The sequence below is a fragment of the Gobio gobio genome (genome assembly GCF_949357685.1).
Source record: "Gobio gobio genome assembly, chromosome: 23".
NCBI classification, from domain to species: Eukaryota; Metazoa; Chordata; class Actinopteri; order Cypriniformes; family Gobionidae; genus Gobio; species Gobio gobio.
In genome coordinates, this window is record NC_137119.1 from 13,570,041 (window position 1) to 13,594,858 (window position 24,818).

At 37.7% G+C, this 24,818-nt stretch overlaps 1 protein-coding gene across 2 annotated transcripts in view; it reads left to right on the forward strand.

Annotated features, from left to right (window-relative positions):
- Positions 1-24,356, forward strand: part of LOC307119992 (enoyl-CoA hydratase EchA19) — a 37,771-nt gene extending 13,415 nt beyond the window's left edge. The window contains exons 5-6 of one of the 2 annotated variants that reach the window (XM_079806811.1): positions 18,312-18,461; positions 23,784-24,356. In XM_079806811.1, coding sequence (XP_079662937.1) covers positions 18,312-18,461; positions 23,784-24,019 — 386 coding nt within the window. In that variant the 3' untranslated portion in view covers positions 24,020-24,356. The remainder of the gene's footprint in view (positions 1-18,311; positions 18,462-23,783) is intronic. The other variant, XM_079806812.1, reaches the window with a different exon arrangement.
- Positions 24,357-24,818: the final 462 nt, after the last annotated feature.

Sequence of the window (24,818 nt, forward strand, 5' to 3'; positions counted from 1 at the left end):
ATGGCATCCTTTATTTTTAGATAAAAGACAGAAAACCATTTTAATGTGCGTCTATATATCTTCCTATTTTTAAACAGATTTAAATAATAAAATAATAATTAGGATATTCTTTTCCTATTATTAAATTAAATATGCATTTATTCTTATTATACCAAGCATATGACATTTTATTTACAGCATACAGTCAGTATTGACAACGTGAGCAGCGCGTTCCCAGGTGCGCAGGATCACAAAACTCGCTGCTCCACCGTGAAAAAATCAACATCCAAATGCAGGAGTTTTATCACTGAGGTGGCATGCAAATTTATTTTTACAGACTTCCACATGAGAAACAATTACCGTCTGAATAGTTCTATTGTAAGCATCATAGTAAAAAAAAAAATTGTATCTAGACTAGCACTATAGTGATATACACTCACCTAAAGGATTATTAGGAACACCATACTAATACTGTGTTTGACCCCCTTTCGCCTTCAGAACTGCCTTAATTCTACGTGGCATTGATTCAACAAGGTGCTGAAAGCATTCTTTTGAAATGTTGGCCCATATTGATAGGATAGCATCTTGCAGTTGATGGAGATTTGTGGGATGCACATCCAGGGCACGAAGCTCCCGTTCCACAACATCCCAAAGATGCTCTATTGGGTTGAAATCTGGTGACTGTGGGGGCCATTTTAGTATAGTGAACTCATTGTCATGTTCAAGAGACCAACTTGAAATGATTCAAGCTTTGTGACATGGTGCATTATCCTGTTGGAAGTAGCCATCAGAGGAGGGGTACATGGTGGTCATAAAGGGACGTACATGATCAGAAACAATGCTCAGGTAGGCCGTGGCATTTAAATGATGCCCAATTGGCACCAAGGGGCCTAAAGTGTGCCAAGAAAACATCCCCCACACCATTACACCCCCACCACCAGCCTGCACAGTGGTAACAAGGCATGATGGATCCATGTTCTCATTCTGTTTACGCCAAATTCTGACTCTACCATCTGAATGTCTCAACAGAAATCGAGACTCATCAGACCAGGCAACATTTTTCCAGTCTTCAACTGTCCAATTTTGGTGAGCTCGTGCAAATTGTAGCCTCTTTTTCCTATTTGTAGTGGAGATGAGTGGTACCCGGTGGGGTCTTCTGCTGTTGTAGTCCATCCGCCTCAAGGTTGTGCGTGTTGTGGCTTCACAAATGCTTTGCTGCATACCTCGGTTGTAACGAGTGGTTATTTCAGTCAAAGTTGCTCTTCTATCAGCTTGAATCAGTCGGCCCATTCTCCTCTGACCTCTAGCATCAACAAGGCATTTTCGCCCACAGGGCTGCCACATACTGGATGTTTTTCCCTTTTCACACCATTCTTTGTAAACCCTAGAAATGGTTGTGCGTGAAAATCCCAGTAACTGAGCAGATTGTGAAATACTCAGACCGGCCCGTCTGGCACCAACAACCATGCACGCTCAAAATTGCTTAAATCACCTTTCTTTCCCATTCTGACATTCAGTTTGGAGTTCAGGAGATTGTCTTGACCAGGACCACACCTCTAAATGCATTGAAGCAACTGCCATGTGATTGGTTGATTAGATAATTGCATTAATGAGAAATTTAACAGGTGTTCCTAATAATCCTTTAGGTGAGTGTATACCTTGGTACTAGGAGTGTAATTAGGAAAATGATTGTCATGGATCAAAAATCCCCATGGTTGAGTAAAGTTATTGTGCTTGTGCTGTTTTTCCAAAATAACAGCACAATTGCAAACATGATTTTATACAGCATTTCAATAAACAAGAAGTTAAAATTGTGTGTTAAATTTTAAACACAATAGTGTCTGTTTTTGCTCTATTTCTCCAATGAAAATGATTTTATATTTCAATATTCAAAAAGGATGAAATCACTGCACTCCACTCAACTGAAAGCATATTTACACTGTCTGAATAGTTCCCTATCCCCTATATAGTGCACTATGTGCCATTCACCATGTAGAACTGGCATTCTCAACCCTGGTCCTCGAGGGCCACTGTCCTGCAAAGTTATAGATATAGATCCACTTATGCATTGCAAAAATTAATTTTGTTACTTTTGATTTAATGTAATAGGTAACACTATGGTGTGGTGTATTATTCTATTTTAATGTTTTGACATAAAAGATGATGCAGAAATCTAACAAAGTTAAGAAAACAATTCCTTATAAAGGTAAAAAAATGCCCATTTGAGGTGGCAAATATCACCCCTTAATTGAAAAAGTTAATTCCTGTCACTGCTATGAATTAACTATCACACAGAATATGAAAAGTGTTTAAGAGTCAGCTGTCCATGACAGGCATAAACCAGCCAATGTACCAGCACACAAAAACACTCTGTAAAGTTTTGCCTAATAATCATTATTGACAAAATTCCAGAAAAATATTGAAATTTCATTTTTTTTGTCAATATTGCAAACCCCTAGTACGAAATGATTATTCATGAACCTTGATATATCTAATACATTACAGTAGTGTACAGACTACTGTTTTTAGGTCTTCTGAATACTGTAAATGGCTCTGTTATGATTGATCAAATAAAATGTCAATCCAAACATTGTTGGTAAATTAAATCCTGGGCAGACTATAAGCTACCTAGAAAGGGAAATTTGATGCAGTTTCATTCTGAATGTACTAGTTTCTCTATGCTACAGATACAGTATGACCACAGTGTGTATAAATATGCCAGCAGTGCTATAATTTACTGCCAGGAACTGATTTTTCCAGCTGCTCGTTTAAAACATAGAGCCATCATCATGACCCTCTCTCTTTCATTAAACCAAGCATCCGGGCATTGCCCGCATGTGCCTGTGAACTCGTTCCTCAGACTGTCTGCCTCTACTGCACTCGAGCCACCCAGGAAGACGTGACGTCTGCTGTCTAGAAGTCTTTAATGCCACTCTACAGTAATGATTAGTGAAAATGTTTGTGTAATTTTTAGTGCTACTGGGCATTTTTTGTTGGGTTTGCTAAGACAGTCATCAGTATTAGTATTGATCTTTTTTAGAATTTTTGATCAAACCCTTAAACCCTTCTTCATTTTTTCAGGCAATTTCAAGATTGATTTTCACATGACAAAGTGGTGAAATCTAAGTGAGTTGTTTACTTACTTTTTAATTAGTCTTCCCATTAACGTCATCATTTTGTTCATTCAGACCGATTTGCAAACGCGCACGAAAACAAGAGGCAGGATTTATCGCACAAACCAATCATATCCAATCATAGCGCGATGGAGGCATTGTCTCCTCTCATGTGACTTTCTCCCATTCATTCTCAATTACCCCCCACCAAACCCATGGCTCACTTTAAGGGGTCTGGTAAAACTTAATGGGCTAAGGGGAGGCAAGAGAGATGCGGACTCCCGCTGTAACTTCATCTGTGGGTGTCGCTGTTGGACAGTGTTACTTTAGAAAAATAGTGATTTATACACTGTCGTCTAGTAATGTTCCTTACATCCTAAAAATATTATCAACCACATAGCAACACCCTAGCAACATCACAGAATTATGTAAAAAAAAGACCTTAGAACCATAGGTACTTCAACTGAAATGAATCCTTAAAGGGCTAGTTCACCCAAAAAATTTAAATTAGCCCGTGATTTACTCACCTTCAAGTCATCCTAGGTGTATATGACATTCTTCTTCCAGACAAATAGGAGTTATATTCAGTGTTGGGAGTAACGCTTTACGAAAGTAATGCATTACAGTCACATATTACTTTTTGCTGTAACGCAGTAGTGTAAGGCATTACTAATAAATTTTCAGTAATATTTTACTCTGTACATGTTCAGTAACGCTTGCGTTACAACACACTTTTAGCCCAAAATGTAATTGTTAAAAAAAATAAAAAAATGAATGAAAGATGGAAAGTGAAAGCAAGTTAATACCTGTTTGTAAATACAGGCTGGTATTACCTGTTTGCTGGCCAGTAAAAAGCGGCTAAAGAAGGCTTAAAGGCTCTGTCGTTTCAAAGAATAGCACAATGGCGAGCGCGTCGAATATAAACACCTCCGCAAACGGACAAGGCGCGTGCGCAGTTAGCAGAGGCTCGCGCTGCAGAGCCAAACGAAAGTAACAAGGCTTAATGGATGAAGATGGCAGAAGACGACTGTACATTCGCAAGATGGACGTATGCGCATTACTTCACGTTTGTCAGAGATAAGGACAAGAACAACGTAATAGTCAAATGCAAATGCGGTCAAATGCAACCTTTGTCTAAAACCGAAAGGACTATCGTTGTCGCGAAATAACACTAGCAATTTAAAAAAAAACATCTCTCGGTTTTGTGTTGTGAACCTCTTGAATTCAAAGAGAATAAAATAATGACACAATTAGAAAAGAACAAATGTGCATCTTGTCATTGTGTCTGAAATGAATAGACCCAAGCTATTCCCAGATATTGCCAGATAGTAATCACTTTACCTCTACCATATTTTTAACAGACTTGGATTGTTTGTGATTCATCCTTTCTTGCATTGTCTTGAGCCTTAACTTTGCCTGTTATATGCTATTTGTTAGTAGCCTAGAGAGCCCACAGCCATTATGCTACATCATATCGCCTTCTACTGGATGTACAACGCTCCTGTATTGATTTAGTCATTTTAGAATTTTAAGTTCTACTTCTGTAGTTATTTTGGTGAAAGTAACTCAAAAGTAATACAGGAGTATTGTAACACATTACAATTCTGAGACATTAATATTGTAAGGTAAATTATTACTTTTAAATTACAGTAACAAGTATTCTATAATGTATTACAGTTTGGAAGTAACTTGCACAACACTGGTTATATAAAAAAATGTCTTTTAGCGCAAGTTGATATGCGTACCTCTGACCGCTGGAAGCTGGTTATTTTAGTCTATAAAGTTTTAAATATGGATATTTTTCTTACACAAACGTGCCACTTCGCTTCAGAAGGCCTTTATTGACCCCCCCGGAGCCGTGGGGAGCAGTTATATGATGGATAGATGTACTTTTATGGACTTCAAAAATGACCCAACAATTCACTGCCATTATAAAGCTTGGAAGAGCCAGGACATTTTTAATATAACTCAGATTTTATTTGTCTGAAAGAAGAATGTCATAAATACCTAGGATGACTTGAGGGTGAGTAAATCATGGTCTAATTTTCATTTTTGGGTGAACTAACCCTTTAACTTTGAAATCAGTATGATTGACTATATGCATTGGATTCCACATACAACAAATGTCATAAATTACATTTGTAATTGTTATTGATTTCTTAATTGGTCAATATAACTGAAGATTTAAATTGTATTGTTTAATGCAATTTTTTATTATTATTTTCATAGTTATTTTATAATGTATTTTGTAAAGTCAGGCTGTGTCTGTACATGTGTCCCAAGGAGAGACATGGGATGAGCTATATTTGTTACAGGAATGTGCATACATGTAGCACATGTTTCCACTGATGCATATAGCATAAGTTTCTGCTGATGTATTTGTTCCGTGACGTATCGTCGACTGATGTACAGTATTCTTTATAAGGAAAGTGGATTGTGCAACACATGTAAGCATGAAGTACACACTCTATTTTAAACATAGAATGCATGTTTCTCTTCTAAGGAAATCTCTTCCTACTGAGTTCCTCTATTAGTAGTAGATAACATCCAAATTGAGTGTACTGCCCCAGACAGAAGACAGCAGAGACGAGAAGAAGAAGGGATGAGATCAGTAGAAGAGAAAAAGAGAAGACAGCAGATAGGCAGATAGAGGGAGAGGGACAGGGAGGATGGAGAAGGGAGAGGGTAGAGGAAAGGATGAATGGAGAAACACATAAAGCTGACATATAACTTTTCAATGTCTCTACTACAGTGGCATGAAAAAGTATGTGAACCGCTTGCAGAATCTGTGAAAATGGGAATAATTTAAACTAAATAAGAGGGATCATACAAAATGCATGATATTTTTTATTTAGTACTGTCCTGAATAAGATATTTTACATAAAAAATGTTTACATATAGTCCACAAGACAAATAACCCTGATAAAAAGTTTATGAACCATTGATTCTCAGTGCTGTGTGTCGTTCCCTGGAGGATCCATGGCTGTTTTTTTGTTTTGTGATGGTTGTTCATGAGTCCCTTGTTTGTCCTGAGCAGTTAAACTGCCCAATGTTCTTCAGAAAAATCCTCCAGGTCCTGCACATTCTTCAGTTTTCCAGCCTCTTTTTCATATTTGAACCCTCTCCAGCAATGACTGTATGATTTTAAGATCCATCTTTTCACACTGAGGACAATTGAGGACAATCATCCAGGGAACGACACACAGCACTGAGAATCAATGGTTCATAAACTTTTTATCAGGGTTATTTTAATAAATTCAGCTATTTTTTTTGTCTTGTGGACTATATGTAAAACAATTTTATGTAAAATATCTTATTCAGTACAGTACTAAATAAAAAATAACATGCATTTTGTATGATCCCTCTTATTTAGTTTAAATTATACCCATTTTCACAGATTCTGCAAGCAGTTCACATACTTTTTCATGCCACTGTATGTCTGACATATAAAAATAATAAATAAGAGATCTCTTGGCAAATTACTGGTATCTGGTCCTGTGATTACGGGGACAAAGCTTAATTTTCAGATCAACAATAACCCTTCTTATTAAATTATATATTATTGTGTTTCGGTAGTGACAAATTTGGGGAGAGGAAAAATATTTTAAAACTTTCTGAAAATACAATATGAGAATAAACTGCACACTTAGGAAATGTGTACCTTGGATATTATACAATTTGCATGCATACTAAATTTGTGGAAAAGGAATTTTTTTTTTCAAGAGGTTCCAACTCTGACTTTGAACCAATTCTGTAGAATGGCCCATCTATGCAAGTACATAGCAACCCACAACACCCTAGCAACTGCAACAGTATACACACCAGCTCTTAGTAACTGCATAGCAACTCCTTGGAAACCACTCACAACACCAACCACAAAGCATTTTGTTCAAACATACTCCGTATAGCTTAGCAAACACTAGCAACATCCTTAAATTGTGGCAGTGACTTTTGCATAAACAGACACTACACTTTTTTTTGTTTGTTGGTGATATCATGTGTTAATCTATAACTATAGTCGCATTACTCTTCTGATTGGAGCATGTAGCATGTAACGGTTCACTCAACCAAAATGTATTGTCAACAAATTTCATGTGTTGTTTTTGCCACACATTGGTTCCTGTGGCCATTCCGCTATGATCGAGTTTAAATGAGAACTATCATTTGGAGACTGTTTCTCCCAGAACAAGGCTAAGCACTCTGACACTACCCACTTATTTCCTCTGCATTTTCCTCACTCTCTCCTGTACTTACCCTACAGTGCACAGCAGGCCCTTAAACACCATTCATCTCACATAATAGACGTCTTGGCCACCATCAGTGGAAAAGGATTTATTTTAACATCCTGCTTGTCGGTTTTATTTTACCTAATCTTGTTTTGGCAAGGTTTAGGGCTTTATTTTAGGGCTGTATTTGGGATACCAAGATGGGAACAGCCTAGGGGAATCCCTCATGGTGAGAGACGAAGAGAAATAAATGAGAAAGAGACACGGGTGGGGGAGGCAAGACTGGAAAAGGAAAATATGCTACCAAAACTCACTGAAATCTCTCTGATGTGGCCAAATACTTCCTGTTGTGTCTTCAGAATACTACATTGAGCGAGTAAACTGAAAGAAACAGCCCTAAAAAGAATGTGGACAAACCATTTAAAGGAACACTCCTCTTTTTTTGAAAATAGGCTCCCCTGTGAGTTAAACAGTTGAGTTTTACCGTTTTCGAATAGACCAAGCCTGTAGTGCTCCAGTCAGAAATTGAAGCTTTCGCGCCTCGATCGCCCCCCCCCCCCCCCCCCCCCCCCCGGTGGCCGGTCCCAGTACAGCTCCTAAACCCCGCCTCTCCATGTATTTGAATGGGCGCGAGACACACTAAACAATTTAATTACACTTCAAATAATTGTTTCCTAAAGATGGTTTCTGTCATTTTAGGCAGTTTTTATTACAATAATTTCATTTCAAGTGTTCGTTTTTTAAATAAGTTTAGTTTTAGTGAGTTATTTGATGCTATAAAACGGGGGGTGTGACGTCATGATTGACAGCTGAGATTGACGGCTTCTCTGAGTGAAGTTGTCACTGAGGCACTAACGGACTTTTTTCTGGATTTTTGGGAGGAGATTGGAGCTTTAGCTTTAATTTCTACATTTCCATAACTGTTTATTTCACACCAACATAATTAATTGTTCTGCATCTGCGAGAGTGTGGGCGGGCTTTTGATAATCGCGCCTCTACTTCCTGTTCTCTACTGCGCAACTCCGGTCCCGAGATCGCTACTGCGCAGACTCGGTCCCAAGATGTCAGCGCCGTGAGCGGGCCAATGAAAGCTTCAACTTTGGTCAGCGGAAGTCAATGAAGTCGCGTCGTCCATATTTTTTTACGGTCTATGGAATAGACCATTAGCATCTCACTCAAAAATGACCAAAGAGTTTCAATATTTTTCCTATTTAAATGGGTTATGAATTGAGAAATCAACTTTCCTTTAAGCCTTTGATATATAAAAGTTAATTGTGATATAAGAATATCCTGTATGTTTCAGAGCTGAAAACGTCCTTGTCAGTCAAAGAAAAGCTTTTATTGACACCAGGCCCAGAAAACAAGAGATCTCAGAATATGACCACTGACCACTGACGTCATAGAATGCAGAAGCACCACCTCAAGCCCGCCCACCGACTCATGGAGATAAACGGGTCGTGCTACCGAGCAATAAACATGCCGGTTCCAGCTCACGTGCGTAAGACATTGCGCGTTTGTTCGCTTCATTTCACTGCAGAATCGTTTGTAAACAAGATACAGGTCGAGACTGGATTTGCAGACATATTGAGATTAAAACACAATGCTGTGCCTTCTATATTGGATCCGACAGGAACGGTGCAACACACACTTATGTGAGTAAAACATGTTTTTTTATATGTGTTAGTATTGCATTGTAACAGATCGTTTGATATTAGGCATGTGCCGGTATCAAATTTTCATGTTGCGATTAATTGCTGAAGCTTTTATCACGGTATACGGTATTATCACGATATTGAAATAAGTTGCAAAAAAAGTGTTGTCATACTATAACAGGTTAAATCACTTTCTTATAACAAAAGAACCAAACATTTAAATACAATAAAGCAATACACAAAAATGTATAAATTAAACAAATATTTAAAACAGATTAAAGTGCAAAAGAATTATAAAGAACAATAGGTATGCTGAAATGTACATTTAACTAAGATTAATACATGCTTTAGAAGTATTTTTCATTGTCAGTTTGTTAATGAAGGAACTAATGTTAAATACTGGAGCCTTGTAAAGTGTGTGATTGAACAACAGTCAGAACATATTCAAACAATATCTAGGGCATGTAATTTAGTCCAGATTAAAATATAAAATTCAAGTTTGAAAATGAATAGCCTTAAGTCTTTAAGTATTATGTATTAGGTTATGTGATTACTGGAGAAACGGCTGCATTTCTGCTGTTCCGTCAGCGCCCTCTGCTGTCGAAGAATGAATGTGCACTTCAGCACGTCTCCTCATTCCGCCATGTGCTCGGCTCATGCACGGTCTATTTACGTCAGTGCGCGTTCCTCTTTGAGGTGTTGTTCATTTTAAACGGTTGATGGGTTAAGTATTCTTAAAATTCATTCTAAAAATCTGAATAATTCGTAATAAATAATTATTCACGGTATTTTGAAGTGCCCACGATAACAATATTGTGCATGTTCATTATTGCGGTATATGGTATTACCGTTTACCGGCACATGTCTATTTGATATCTATTGATTACATACCTTAGCACACGGTCACAGGCTGGAGAAGGTGTTATTGGTTCATTCGTGATCAGACTTGTAACGGCAGTGCACGCAAAGCCCAACGTCCCGGGGCTATGTGTTTTCCAGACGGTCTACTAAAACGTATCACCGGCCTGCCGACGGGCTATATTAAATAGTGAAATAACATTCCTTTCTTGCGCGTGCGTGTGTGTGTGTGTGTGTACGGTTCGTGGTTATATTCACTGATCGGGCTGGCCAAGTAATACAAAAATAACATTCCAATCAATTGCGGGTGGATGAGAGATGAATCATTGTGTTTGTTTGATAAAGATATTTTTCGAGCCCTGTGAGCGTTTCTCCAGACGCTTTCAAAACAATTTCCACATGTACTGAGGGGAGCTGAAGCTCATTAAATATGCAAATGTTATCCAATCCTAGCCGTGGGCGTTTACTTCCAAGTCTTCAGTGCGGCACGCCCATCAAAACCAAGCGTTTTTTCAGAGAGCCTCAAAACCAAAGCAGAAAATAGCCTATTACTTATTCATTATGATGTTTTTTAATGTAAAAAACACACGAATGTCATAAGTTGACCTCAGACAACAGTATAAAAACAACAACAACAAAAAAACAGTTCATGACCCCTTTAAAACTTGACTCTTCTGTAGTTACATTGTGTACTAAGACCAACGGAAAATGAAAAGTTGTGATTTTCTAGGCCGATATGGCTAGGAACTATACTCTCATTCCTGCGAAATAATCAAGGGCAAGGTTTTTTTTTTTATGTGGGGAAGGGGTATTATTTGGTCTTATTGGTTTATAAAAAGGAATTAAATAATTAAAGGATTAAAAGGGATTTGAGGAAATAAAGAAAAAGAAATAAGACCGTTAAAAGTTCCAGTTCTATTGTAGTTATGAAGTAAAATATTTTGCAAATAATATATTTTTAAATATGCACACATTCACTCTTATTTTCATCTGCCTAATATGTAAAAATGCAAAAAGTTTCTTTTCAGGTCAAATTCAGTTACATAAATGATGTCATATTTTCAATTCAAAACAGTGACATTTCACAAAAAAATTTGTCAAGTAGTTTTCATCACTCGATATTACTGTTGGTTGCTGAACGTTTTTTTATCGTAAAACAGTGACCGTGGCGCTGTTAGGCCGCTGAGCCAGACCAACCTAAAAAATTTACATTTTACTTTTGTCATCCTAGCAACAAACGGAGCGGTCTGTAAAGGAGTACAAGCATTTTGGCCATTTCTAATGATTCAGGGGGACTTGTGCCCCTCAATGTCTATGGTGGTTACGGCCCTGCTTTAGTATATTGATCCTATTTACTTTCTTAATACACCTTCCTGGTCTTATTGTGCACAAATACATGAGTGCATGTTATACCAAATAAGTCTTTTTGTAATAATTTTTTATTTAAATGTTATAACTTTCTCCGCCTTTAACTCAACCTTTCTTTTTTGTTGACATATTTAAGCATTGCAAGTAATTTAATAAAAAGTGTTACCAATGGGAAACAAAAATTTTATGACCTGACTTTCAGCTTCCATGTCCCAGTTAAATAGTGGGTTCTGGCGGAGTCTGGACTGGAACTTCACATGAACTTCACATGAACTTCACGTTCAGGTCTGATTCCATTCTGATTCCAAAACGCCCACTTTTAATTCTCATTGAATATTCTGTTTCTCTTGGATATTTTGTTCCCAGTTCAAATGAAATGCAGTACATTTATCAGAGATCAGAGAAATCTGAGTTTATCATTTTTAAAAGGCCCTAACTGCGCACGTTGTATCTTATCCAACAGCCCAGGTGGTCAAAGCCAGTTGTTCTGAATGCAATTTCCATTCGTCCACCTCAGCCACCGGAGTGGCTGCCAACAACTGAAATGACTCGACCTTTCTCAGATTTTGCAGACATTCTCTTTTAACCTTCAGATCCTTCCTTGGCTTATAATGCTTGGAACCCATCAGACTTCATCAAATACATTGACGGATTTGATTAATCGTGAGAATGAAAGACTTATACTCATTTCCTGAGCATCTTTTTTTTGTTCCCAGTTGAATAGATTAAACTGAAACAAACTAAATCTCAGGTTTAACCCTCAGGGATTTAGAAATATAATTAATTAGGCTTCATATCATGATCATGTTGGTTCTGATTTCACAGACAACTTAAAGCTTAGTGTCCTTATTTAGCTGTCTAAAGTTTGTGTAATTGTATAGTTGTGTGTACGTGTAAAGGTTTTTTCCTAAAGGTCTAGTGTGGTAGTGTGGTGTAACACAGCATAACCGCAACACTATTGTGTGTACAAGCTTGCATCATAGGCTTTGTTGGGACTTTGATGTTCTGTGGATACCAGTACCACCAGCATGAACTCACACAGGAAGACGTAAAAGTTCAACCGCAGGCTCAGGCTTAAACAGAAAGATCTATTCATTCAGTCAAACACCTGAGGTGAACTGAAATCACCCAGGTGCTAATGCTGGACTACTGACATGGAGTCATTCTGTGATTTCTGTAAAGCCATTGTACCACTTCTGTGTGTGTGTGTGTGTGTGTGTGTGTGTGTGTGTGTGTGTGTGTGTGTGTGTGTGTGTGTGTGTGTGTGTGTGTGTGTGTGTGTGTGTGTGTGTGTGTGTGTGTGTGTGTGTGTGTGTGTGTGTGTGTGAGAGTGAGTGTGTGTGTGAGCAATAGTCAAGATCTGAGCATGAAGGTAGAGGATTGGGTTGCTAAGATGTATGGGCTACTTTTGCTAACTCTTCCCTTTGAGACATTAAATGATACATTCCCTTTTCTGAGCGTGTTGGCTGAGATATTGACCAATCTTTGTGCTTGCGATACCTCTGGGGTCAAAATGATGCATGCACACTAGAGTTTACACTAGCTATGTTTAATATAACCTAATAATTAATTTATAATCAGATTGATGGCTTAATCAGACTGATCATCTCCTTCAATCCTGAGCTCAATCCATCTGTGAGTCTATTAGGACAAGCAGTTTTATATTGGAACTGCCATGGTTGGATGGCCAGTCTATCACATTGCTAACATAGACATAGGCTATCACAATCTCACCCATACCTACAGGCAATTTACTGTCTCTAATTCACTTATCCTGTTTTTGGATTTTGGGGGAAATCAGAGCACCAGAAGGAAACCCATGGCAACACACGGAGAACATTTTCTACACAGAAAGACCATCTAGCGCACTGTGCCACGCTCAAATTAATTTAGATCTAATTGAAATGGGTGGTGTATATCTTAGTCCGTTTAAGAATAATTTAAGCCATGGAAGCTCTTGAATCTGACAACTTTCTCAATCGGATTCAAAATTGTCTTGCTCATATGTGCATTGCCATTATGTTTATATGTCGTAAGTTGTGTTCACACTGCCAGCGACTTTGTCACTGCATGTCGACAGTGGCTAAAAACCCAGTGGGTGTTTCCACTACTGGTTGCCTATTAAAATGTATGAATGACATTCAGACCCAGTTTGATTAGCTGCTGCACAGGGTCTCCTGGTTGTAAAGTGTAACACAAGTTTCTGACAAGTCATTTTCCTGAACTGCTGGCATTTTGCTTTGCTTGCATTTTGCTTGCTGGAGCGCATCATGGCGGATGCCCTGGAAAACCATGAGGGAACCGTCAGCATAGGTGGTAGAACAATCAAAAACCTCCATTTTGCAGATGACATTGACGGGCTAGCTGGAGAAGAAAAATAACTGGCAGCCTGGTAGACAGACTTGACACAACCACTGGAATGAAAATCAGTGCAGAGAAAGCGAAAATTATGACCAACAACATCAATGGCATCAATATACACATTAAAGTTAACGGGAAAGTACTTGAGACTGTACAGAGTTTCGGAGCGATAGTCTCTGACAAATGGTCTAGGCAAGAAGTTCTCGCCACGATAGCTCAAACAACTGCTGCATTGTCTTAAGCCCATTTGGAGAGACAAAAACATCAGGCTTAGACTAAAAATGAGATTACTGCGTTCACTGGTCATCTCAATTTTCTCTATGCTTGTGAATCATGGATACTTGCAGCAGATTTACAGAGAAGAATTCAAAGCATGGAGATGAGGTGCTACAGAAGACTCCTGGGCATATCCTATACGCAGCAAGTCACAAACAACGATATCTGGCAAACGATCAATCAAGCCATCGGACCATATGATGACTTGCTCGTAACTGTCAAAAAGAGAAATCTGAGATGGTTTGGTCATATCACTAGATCGTCAGGCCTATCAAAGACCATCCTTCAAGGCACAGTACAAGGTAGTAGGAAGCGAGGGAGACAGAAAAAGAGATGGGAAGATAATATCCGAGAGTGGACTGAATTGAAGCTCAGCCAAGCTATGAGAACCGCAAGGTACAAAGAGTAGTGGGGAGAGCTGGTCAATAGAATGTCTGTGGTGCCCCAACAACCTTCTAAGGGGGGTTATGGGAGGTGACGATGATGAGTATATAAATCTAATGTGTAAAATGAACTTGAATGATTTTAATTTTTTTAAAATAAAATGTAGAGGGGATTATCTATCATGCTTAGTTCAGATCAAGAGGAGAAGAATGATGTAACCTCTACAGTCTTCTCTTGTACTTGTCAGCCTAGTCCCATCACTCGACACGCCCACATCCTGTCGTGAATCCTGTCATGGAGCTGGCTCTTTCTACACCCTTAAAATCACGACAAAAACAACGAAATCCGGCAAACAATCAATCAAGCCATCGGACCATATGATGACTTGCTCATAACTGTCAAGAAGAGAAAGCTGAAATGATTTGGTCATATCACTAGATCGTCAGGCCTATCAAAGACCATCTTTCAAGGCACAATACAAGGTAGTAGGAAGCGAGGGAGACAGAAAAAGAGATGAGAAGATAATATCCCAGAGTGGACTGAATTGAAGCTCAGCCAAGCTATGAGAACTGCAAGGTACAAAGAGTAGTGGAGAGAGCTGGTCAATAGAATGTCTGTGGTGCCCCAACAACCTCCTATGGGGGGTTATGGGACATGATGATGATGATGAGTATATAAATCATAATGTGTTAACTGAACCTGGTCTTATTTTAATATCTTTTTTTATAAAATGTAGAGGGGATTATCTATCATGTTTAGTTCAGATCAAGAGGAGAAGGATCACGTAACCTCGACAGTCTTCTCTTGTATTTGTCAGCCTTGTCCTATCACTGGACACGCCCACATCCTGTTGTCCACGTTCACTGTCTTCGCAGAAAGTCGCCAGGGATCTATTTAAAATGAATGAGAGCCATTTTGTCACTGCGTGTCACTGGTAGTGTGACCAGGGCTTATGTTTAATTAATGAATGTGCACACAGGTCCAGGGTACATAGAACTTTCAGAATCTGAAATCGGATGGGATTTATTCGGATTGACAAAAGTTAGTATGTTAACATACCTGTTGTAAAACAAAGTTTTGCTAAAATATATCTCTAGGGCACTTCCCTTAAAGGCTTACTTCTCAATGTACTAATTTGTACTCTTGAAGTATTAATATGCACCCTGTAGGGTTGTAAGGGTATGTACCTACAAATACGTACCTTCCTGGGTACTGCTGTGCCACTGACCCATAAACATGCATTTTTTTCTGACCTTGTATGTCAGAGAATCCCTTGGAAGCATTAATTAAAATGGAGCAAGAACATAGCGGAACAATGCAAGGTTTGTGAAAGTGCACTGTATCTTACAAGCAAAACTTTTGCTGGAACACGCTAACGACTAATGAGAATTTCAGATCCAATTATGCTTTCCAAAATCTTTTCACTAGATTTCAAATCGAGCTGGCTCTTTCTACACCCTTAAAATCACGACAAAGAAAGCAGATGTCAACTGTTCTTTATGAATATTGGTGATTTGTGGCTAATTGAGTGACTGTGACTGCTGGTGATGAAGCAAAGTTGAACATAATTGTAAATGACTTGAACTAATACAGCAATTTGGTGACTCTGACAATGCAATTTATAAAAGAGTGAATGTTCCTTCATTCTTTTGGGTTCTTTCATTTATGAAGTCTACATTCTGCCTCTGCTTTTTAGACTTTATAGACACATCTTCTGAAACAGATGCACCTCATCATGTCTGGTGTGTCAGCTGCATGTTTGCAGATGTGTAATAGAGATGGAGGACTGACTCTCTGAACTACAGACTTGAGTAATGGGGTAAAGGAGCGGAGGAAATATGGAAGGATGTGCTTACTGACAGAATCTCCCTCCTACCTCAGCGCAGGCTGCCAGATGTGTAGTGTGTCGGACTGGTGGACGTGATTAGTGGCAGATGTCCACTCATTATCTCTCACCCTCTCAAGCTAGATGAATAAAGCTGCACTATTTCCATAACCCGCAACAATTGGACTGATGATTTTGGGGGAACATGTCCTTTCTAGAATCTGCTAGTAATGATGCTAGTTTGAATTGGCAGAGATAGAGAAAGCTCTCAGTGCAGAGAGATTGCTAGTGATTAGACATGTATTTAAAACCGTGTGTGTGTGTCAATAAGTGAAGGTAAAACAATGGCCTGTTATGATCATTCACATAATACATTTTATTTGGGTTGCACTCAGTGCTTAATTTGAGCCAGATGCTGCTGGATCCTGTTCCGGAAAATGTCAAATTTTGTGTTCCAGCCTTTGTTTTTAAACAATCCGACATTAACAAGGGCGATACATGGTGACAGCTTACATCTTATTGTTTTGTGCGCAGTGAACAGTGGGAAGTTTAGAGCATGTATATACCTGATGAATTATTCTATTAAAAATAAGCTAATATCATCAAATGTCAAAAAGACAGTCAAGCTCATTTTCATATCCGCGATGAGCTGGTGGTGTTTTTGATCAAAAGAGATCCTGAATAGATGGAACTGCACCTCTGGACTATTACTACTACTAATACTAATCAGGGTAGCCAGAGACAAAAGCAATGAGAGTTAGATCAGTCAGAAATCAAAGTAATGGAAGAAGCAACAATATCGTCGGTGAGAGAGATTATCACTAAGTGATATTTGGTCTCAACGTATCTATATAAATATGTGACAGACAGGGCTGTGCAGAAACTTGGGAATGATGCTCTTATAGTTGTGCGATCACCATTTAGTGACACTATTTTTTGTTCCGTGAAAACTGAAGTTATGTTGGTCACAGCACCTTTTAATTGTTGTTTTGGATCCGGCAATTATTCATTTATAAATTAGGCACTGGTTGTGCTATATTCTGACTGATGCTTATTACAATATAATTATTTTCATATAATATGAAGACGGCAATACAGTGGCTACTATTATTATACGTCCATGCTATATTTAACAAAAACCTGAAATAATCTAAAACTCAACTCAGAATTTAGAGCTTAATGTAAATCTCATTTTAAGGGCATAAATAAAGCCGCTCATGAATATGAATTAATTATGACATCATATTTCCCCGGTTTAATTTAATCAATATTTGTGATTTATGTTAATATCTAAATTATATCTGCAGTTTATTTTGATATTAATATCAATAAAAGAGATTTAAATATATATTAATATTAGTAAAAAAATTAATACATTTCCACTACTATTGACATTATAATTAATGCTACTAGCTAATAATATTTCACTAAATTCAGTATTAATGTGGTCACCTATATATTGTACATAGCTCATTTATACAGCACCGTTCAAGAGTTTTTTTGTTTTGTTTGTTTAATGTTTTTGAAAGATGTTTCTTATGCCCACTGAGGCTGCATTTATTTGTTTAAAAATAATTGTTTTCTATTTTAATATATTACAATTATGGTAACACTTTACAATAAGGTTGTATTAGTTCACATTAGTTAATGCATTAGTTAACATGAACTAACCATGAACAACAATTCTGTTCAGCATTAGTCTGAAACAGCATTAATCTTTGTTAACGTTAGTTAGTAAAAATCATGGTTTGTTCATGTTAGTTCACAGTGCATTAACTAATGTTAACAAGATTTTAATAATGCATTAGTAAATGTCAAAATTAACATTAACAAAGATAAATAAATGCTTCATAAGTGCAGTTCATTATTAGTTAATGTTAACTAATGTAGTTAACTAATGAACCTTATTGTAAAGTGTTACCAAAATTATTTTTAATTATTGCTGATGACAAAGCTGAATTTTCAAACAATTAATTCAGTCTTCAGTGTCACTCTGAAATAATTTTAATATGTTGGTTTGGTGCACAAGAAGCATTTATTATTATTATCAATATTGAAAACAGCTGCTTAGTATTTTTGTGGAAAGTTCAAAAGAATAAATCTTTCATAACATTATAAATGTATTTACTTGCTGAATAAAAGCATTATTATCTTTCAGAAAATAAAATCTGACCTCAAACTGTACTGTATATCTGTGTGTGTTCATAATTCACATTTGTCCAGTCTATATTTGTCTATAAGCCTCTTTCTTTCTGTCTGTCTCACACAGGTGTTCCATTGATTGATGGGGGTACTTTAAGATTGCCATGGCTGATTGGTCTCTCTCGAGCTCTAGATCTCATTCTCACAGGCCGACCGGTGAAGGCGCAAGAGGCTTTAACATTTGGACTGGCAAACAGAGTGGTGCCCGATGGCCAAGGTACACATACAGTACGCCCTGAAACTTGCTTCAGCATGAGGAGGCAATTGAAAATCATAAACCACTCTGGCCCAGATTTAGAACAGGGCAAATTAGCATGACCGCACAATTTCAAAAAAGCGCAGATGGGAGATGAATCTACTGACAATACGCAAATTAAAAAAACACAGATGTAGCTGGATCATTTTCGTAATGACCAACGCAGTCTACCAAGAGAGGCGCAAATTAGCATCTGGTTTAAGACATGCTTTTTTGGGCGGTAAATAATGGTGCAAATACCAGTACATTGACGAGCGCAAACCTTAGTAAATCACCTTGCATGATTGATTTAAATACTCTCCTGCCATAAATTTTACGTCTGAAAGGGAAACTCCTACAAATGCATATGCAATAAGGTTTAATAGAGTCCTATGAAATTTTCTTTTTATGATTTAATACAAATACATTAGGCTACCAAAACAGTGGTAATCAAATAAAATGTAACAAACTTTTATCCTTTCATTTTTTTGCAAAACAGTTTTACTAAATTAATCCATGGATTTAAAAATATATTCTTACATAATGTTTAAATTATGTATTATTATTATTGTTATTAATATTATCATTTTGACAAGTATTCTATTGTAGTCCTATTTTCTATTTCTGTCACAGTTTCATCTAAACCAAACGTTTATTTTGACCTGTTTCAGAGTGTATTTGACAATGGTTTTTAATCAAATAGAATGATGAAAATGCTCATTAGGGGGTCTCAGATCAGCTCTGGAAATGTTCATGTGTTCATGTCCAAATATGGTTTGTGGGACGTTAAACACCACAAGCATCGTGTACTTGAGTATGTAGGCTAGTAGAAGAAACGGCGCTGCTCATTCACACAGAGACAGAACAAGCAGATCAAATATTTAAATAGCAGTGTTTTGAGCTTTAATATTCACAGACCATGTTGCGATTTGATTTATTGTACAGCTCTATTTTCGATGTATTCATTCATCCATCATTTTGCGTGTTTTACGTGACATCTGCATTATACTGTAAATTAAAATGTCATGTCTGGATTCTGGGATTCCCTCTGCATCACAGAAATCATTCGGCCTTAACCCATTTGTGCCCAAATTTTTCTGAATGGTTTCATGCATATAGTCATGTTAATAGTGTCCTATGTGCACATTTTCTGCATTTATTTTCCCCAGGTTTTAGTTTTTTTTCTTGAAAATCGTATTTGAATGTGCGGCAACTATAGTTGCCGGTGGGCAAATATGTTGTATGCACCCCTTCAATGTCAAATTTGACTAGGAGGAGAACATTTGGTATCTAACTCAAAATAACTGTTTTCAACAGATCAATCTTTATTCATAAACAAATGTATTGTGTATAAAAGTCGAAGAACATTCGATGCAAACTCAAAAAAGCTGCATCTATCTTATAATCTGTTGAATATGAAAATACAACAAAAAACAAATACATTTGTCCCTGTGCTGGAACAAAGTGCAGCCATTAAGTTGCCCTTGCCTTTGTGTATCAAAAAGTTAAATGAAAATAAATTCATATAATGATGAAAAAATTACATCTATGTAACAAAAATACATAAATAAACAAATAGTCCCATAGTATTCAATGGCTGACTGTAGTAGGTGATTTCATATAATAATGTAAATGTAAACTCATTACTTGCCTGAATTTCCACATTATAATGGAACCGTAAGCTACTAGTCATAAAATGAATGACGGTCCTTGACCGATTAGAATGAAACACATCCATTCCAAACTGGATGAAGGGTCCTCAATAATTTGTCCCTTACAAGACATAATATCATAAAATATTATATTTTTCCCTATCGGTCTACTGTACAGTAGAGATGTCAGTTAAAGGGTTAAGTTATGTTTTAGGTGGGATATTATGAAAGCAAAAAGCACTAAAGACCAAAAACCTTGATTTATTAACCTGTTAACACAGTATACCCCATTTCCCCATTATATGTACTTACAAGGCATTTGCTCACCGGCAACTATAGTTGCCGCTTGGACTTTTGAATAAGTGTACAAAAAGCTGTTGTAAGAATTGTTTTGACTGGATGATTCTAGAGACCTTCACGATTATGTAGATATATATATATGTCAAAAAAAAAATACTTATTAGTAACATGAAAATAGCCTTTGTTTGGGAGGGTTTGCCTTCATTATGCTTCCTGGAAGTAGGGGTAGGAAGTTGGCAGTCTCATATGACAGGAAGGAATTTAATACCTTTTTTTTCTCTTGAAATCCTTTATTTGGTTGTTTTCTTGCATGTCATTGAGATTAAAAACATGGATACTATCTAGAAAAATACTTACAAAAGGAAAATGACAACTATAAACTGTGGCAACTATAGTTGCCGGTGGGCTTAAGTTATAAACGTACCTTTATCCGCACAGAGGCATGGTGTTCCCGAACATGTTCTATGTGTTTCCTCCTTTGCATCAACATTTTTTTGCTAATTTGATATCCTCCAGGACAACACCCGGCTATTTTTTGTCTATATCCAAAGTTTTTCCATACTATCCAGGGGTTCATGACGGCGTTTCGCTTTCAGGTGGGTCTGACGTCTGTCTTGTCCATCAGTCTCCATCTTTTTGTGATTTTTGCGTGTTTGTTCTCCCGCCTTCCATTCAATGCAGTCGTTTCCGGATCGCGGTTTTCCCCTCATTTGTATTATTAATTTTTACTCAGTAACGGATGTGGTTTAAAATGTAGCGAAGTACAATACTTCAAACAAAACATACTTGAGTAAAAGTGAAATTACAGATTTTTAAAACTACTTAAAAAAGTAGAAGTACACAGAAAAACTACTCAATTACAGTAAAGCGAGTAAATGTAATTCGTTACTTTCCACCCCTGGCTGTATTATTCTAGCCTGACAAGCCAAACCCACATCAAGATGTTGGGTCTGGGAACTCACCATTGGCAGGGCTCAATCCGAGGGGCGGGATAAACGGTTGTCCTTCAAATTCCCTCTGCACGCAATAGGACAGCACTACAACCAGCCATAGCAACGAAGAAGGTGAAGCGGAGCTAGTTGATAGATTCAACTTTTGCCGTATCCGGCCGGCAAAACTCTGATCATATCTTCCTTTCTTAAGAATGACTTCAGTGCCGTTCTTTGTTCTTTTCTCAAAGAAAAGCTTAACTCAAAGTCTTCCAGAGTCGCGGCTAAAGCCGATTCGAAAGACCGCTGTTCCCCAGCTTCTTTGTTTACACAAGTAGCACGCGGAACCGCCGCAACTCTGCCGTCATTATGTTAAGCCCGCCCACCGACTCTATACACGATGTGATTGGCCTGACCAGAGTTTGGTTTTTCCAGCTCGCAAGCCAACGGAGAGTTGCTAGACTACTCTGGCTGCAAATTAGATTTTCTGACGATGATTTCTAGGCTAGTATTATTCTGCTTGTTAAAAATGTAACAATATTTCTCTGTGCATGTGCGTGTGACAGTGATTCATGCGCATACATGTCAGTCAGTGTGACGTTGCACGCCAAGTTCGTAGAGAGAATTATTCCATTTAAATGTAATAATTCAAAATTAACCATTTAAATAAGCATATAGCCAAAAACAAATAATATAACCAAAGCAAATAAGCATAATTAAATAAGTATAAAGCACATTACGCACCTTTCGGAGCATCAGAGAGCAGCAGTGACGCAGAACAACTCTATCTCTACATGTTTTAAACGTGTTTAAATCTGAAAACTGCAAAAAGCAACAACATTTTCAGACATTTAGCGCATGTTCACAGAGGGAAAACTACTGAAAAACAGCGCTTGTCCTCTCAATACTGTCTGTTTATTTTACTGACTGAGAAATCGCTTCAGATGATTCAGTGAGAGAGCAGTCCAAACTCATTCAAGTGGATTCAGGCCGTTTTGCAAACGCGTTTGACCCATTCATAATTTAGAACATAATGTAAGCATCAAAATGTGCTCACTGCACAGTTCAGTTACACAGTTTAACTTATTGAACCTAATGCTTAAACTGAATATACAATTTTCTTTCTTAAATATCCACATAAACAACAAATAGTTTGTCACTATAGCAACAGTATACCCCGTTAATAGCGGGGTGGGGGGGTGGCCTCGCACATCACGTTCGCACAGGGCCTTACACCCCTCTTGTGACTGGCCGGATTTTAACCATGTTGAAGAAGTCATTGATGGTGTCTTTGCTTACAAAAATATGTTTGAGGGTGTTCTGGCTTGTCACATGACCAATCCTAAGTCTGACGTGGTAAGTTCGACTATGTGAAAGTGCAATTGAGATGGCCAAATGAACAAACATGGTGTGATGATTCCAGACTGTATCAAGGGTCAGATTTGTAGATTGATATTATTCAAACATTTTGCATCCAGAAATTTCTGCTTAAAGATTGGATGCCAGCATTGGGTGGTAATGGAAGAGGTGTAGTCTATCCAGCAAGATGAGACCTGAAGGTAGAGCTGCTGTTGGTAATACTTTATTTCGATGGTCCACCTAACTCTAACCTAACACTCCACCAATATTTTAATCAAAGTTAGTTGACATGTAGTTGCAAAGTTACTTAACAGAAAGTCCAAATTGGACCATTGAAATAAAGTGTAACCCCACCGTTTAGCCAGAAGTAGACGACTAGCTGGTCCTTTTAGTGATCAACAGAAGAAAAAGTCATATATGTTGATAACAATGTGATTCCTTTAGATTATATCTGTTTTTCCACAGTATGTCAGTGCATCTTTCGATGCTGTACTGTAGATGTCTTGTTATCTGACCACTATGTGCGTGTTTGCATCTTTCATTCATCCACAGTAGAGTTCCCTTGAGGATGTAAACAGATAAAACTAATGTAATGTGACTGCAATTCACACAATCACAGTCAGGTTTGATGAGATGAGCTCAAAGCGGTTTAAAGATACGGTTAAAGTAAGCACTTCAGTTTCAAAGTGAGAGTCACTCGAGTGGACTTTCCATAAGAGATCTGGACAGAGGCCAGAGCTTTCATGTGCCACACACACACAGAAGGACAAAATGAGTCCATATCAGAAGGAAATGAGTGATGATATGGAAGTCACTAAAGGTCACACATTAAAGTCGCCATGAAACGGAAGTTGTGATAGTCTTCCCTATTGTGACGTATATCCGAGTGAAATGGCTTCTTGAACACACACAAAAAAAAAATATTTAAATAGTGACTGTGACATCTATTGACTGTTTTTACTGAAATTTTGACCTCTTCTGTCAAAGTTACACTCACCAATTAGGAATGGTCCCGTTTTGGCATGTTCACCTCTAACAATCAGTCTTGTCTACGTTTGTTTTAGCACTTCAAGTGGCTCTTGAACTTGCTGAACAGGTCAGCGCATTTCCGCAGCTCTGTCTCCGTGCCGACCGTAACTCCACATACCACGCTGCCTTTGACTCTTCCTCCTTCACCCAGGCCATGCAATATGAGATTGACCATGGTCTGCCAGTCATTTCAGCCGAAGCAATCACTGGGGCAACAAAATTCAGCTCAGGTGCTGGAAGAGGAGGGATATTCTCTAAGAGTAAACTGTAAATGGACAGATGATCAGAAATGAGTCGGTGTGTGTAACTAAATAATACTGATATTACTGTTAATTTTACAGTGAATCACAGGTTAGAGTCTATGATGGACTGTTTCTCTGGTCCAGTCCAGGTCTGGGTTAAAATGAAGCTTGCTACTAACAATGATTTGTTGTCCATAACTTGTAATTTTCTTTTGTTATATCAGTATCCTGTGACAACTGAACCTTTGTTAAATAAAATAAATTTGAATTTTTAAATCATGAGAATGTGCATTTGTGAATTTACCTCAAATCAAGTTCTCTGCATGTATTGCTAATCAAATGTATTAAAGATCATACTGAAGAAGATTTGAGTGAAATCTGAGTGCTTTCCTGTGCTAAATTCACTATGGGTGGGTGTTTACTGGCTAAAAATCAAAAGAGCCCACCCCCAAGCTCTATGATATTCTGCCAGATCAACATCATAATTTAGTTTGCTTAGACAGGGTTTGTTTAAATCACTAACCCAAGTATGAGTAGTAGTAATAAAATCCAAATAATTGAATTGCTTACTGTTGATAATACAGTTGTGGTCAGAATTATTGGCACCATTGGCAAATATGATCATAGATGCCTGTAAAAATAAATTTGCATTGCTTATCCTTTTGATATTTAATTCCAAAAATTAGCAAAAATCTAACCTTTCATTGAAGTAAAAGGATTTAAAATGGGGAGGGGGTGGGGGGTTCTCCAATAGGTTTTCTCCTATAATGCCTGATGGGTTTGGAGAACACCTGACAAGAGATCAGAGACCATTACTTCTCAGCTCCA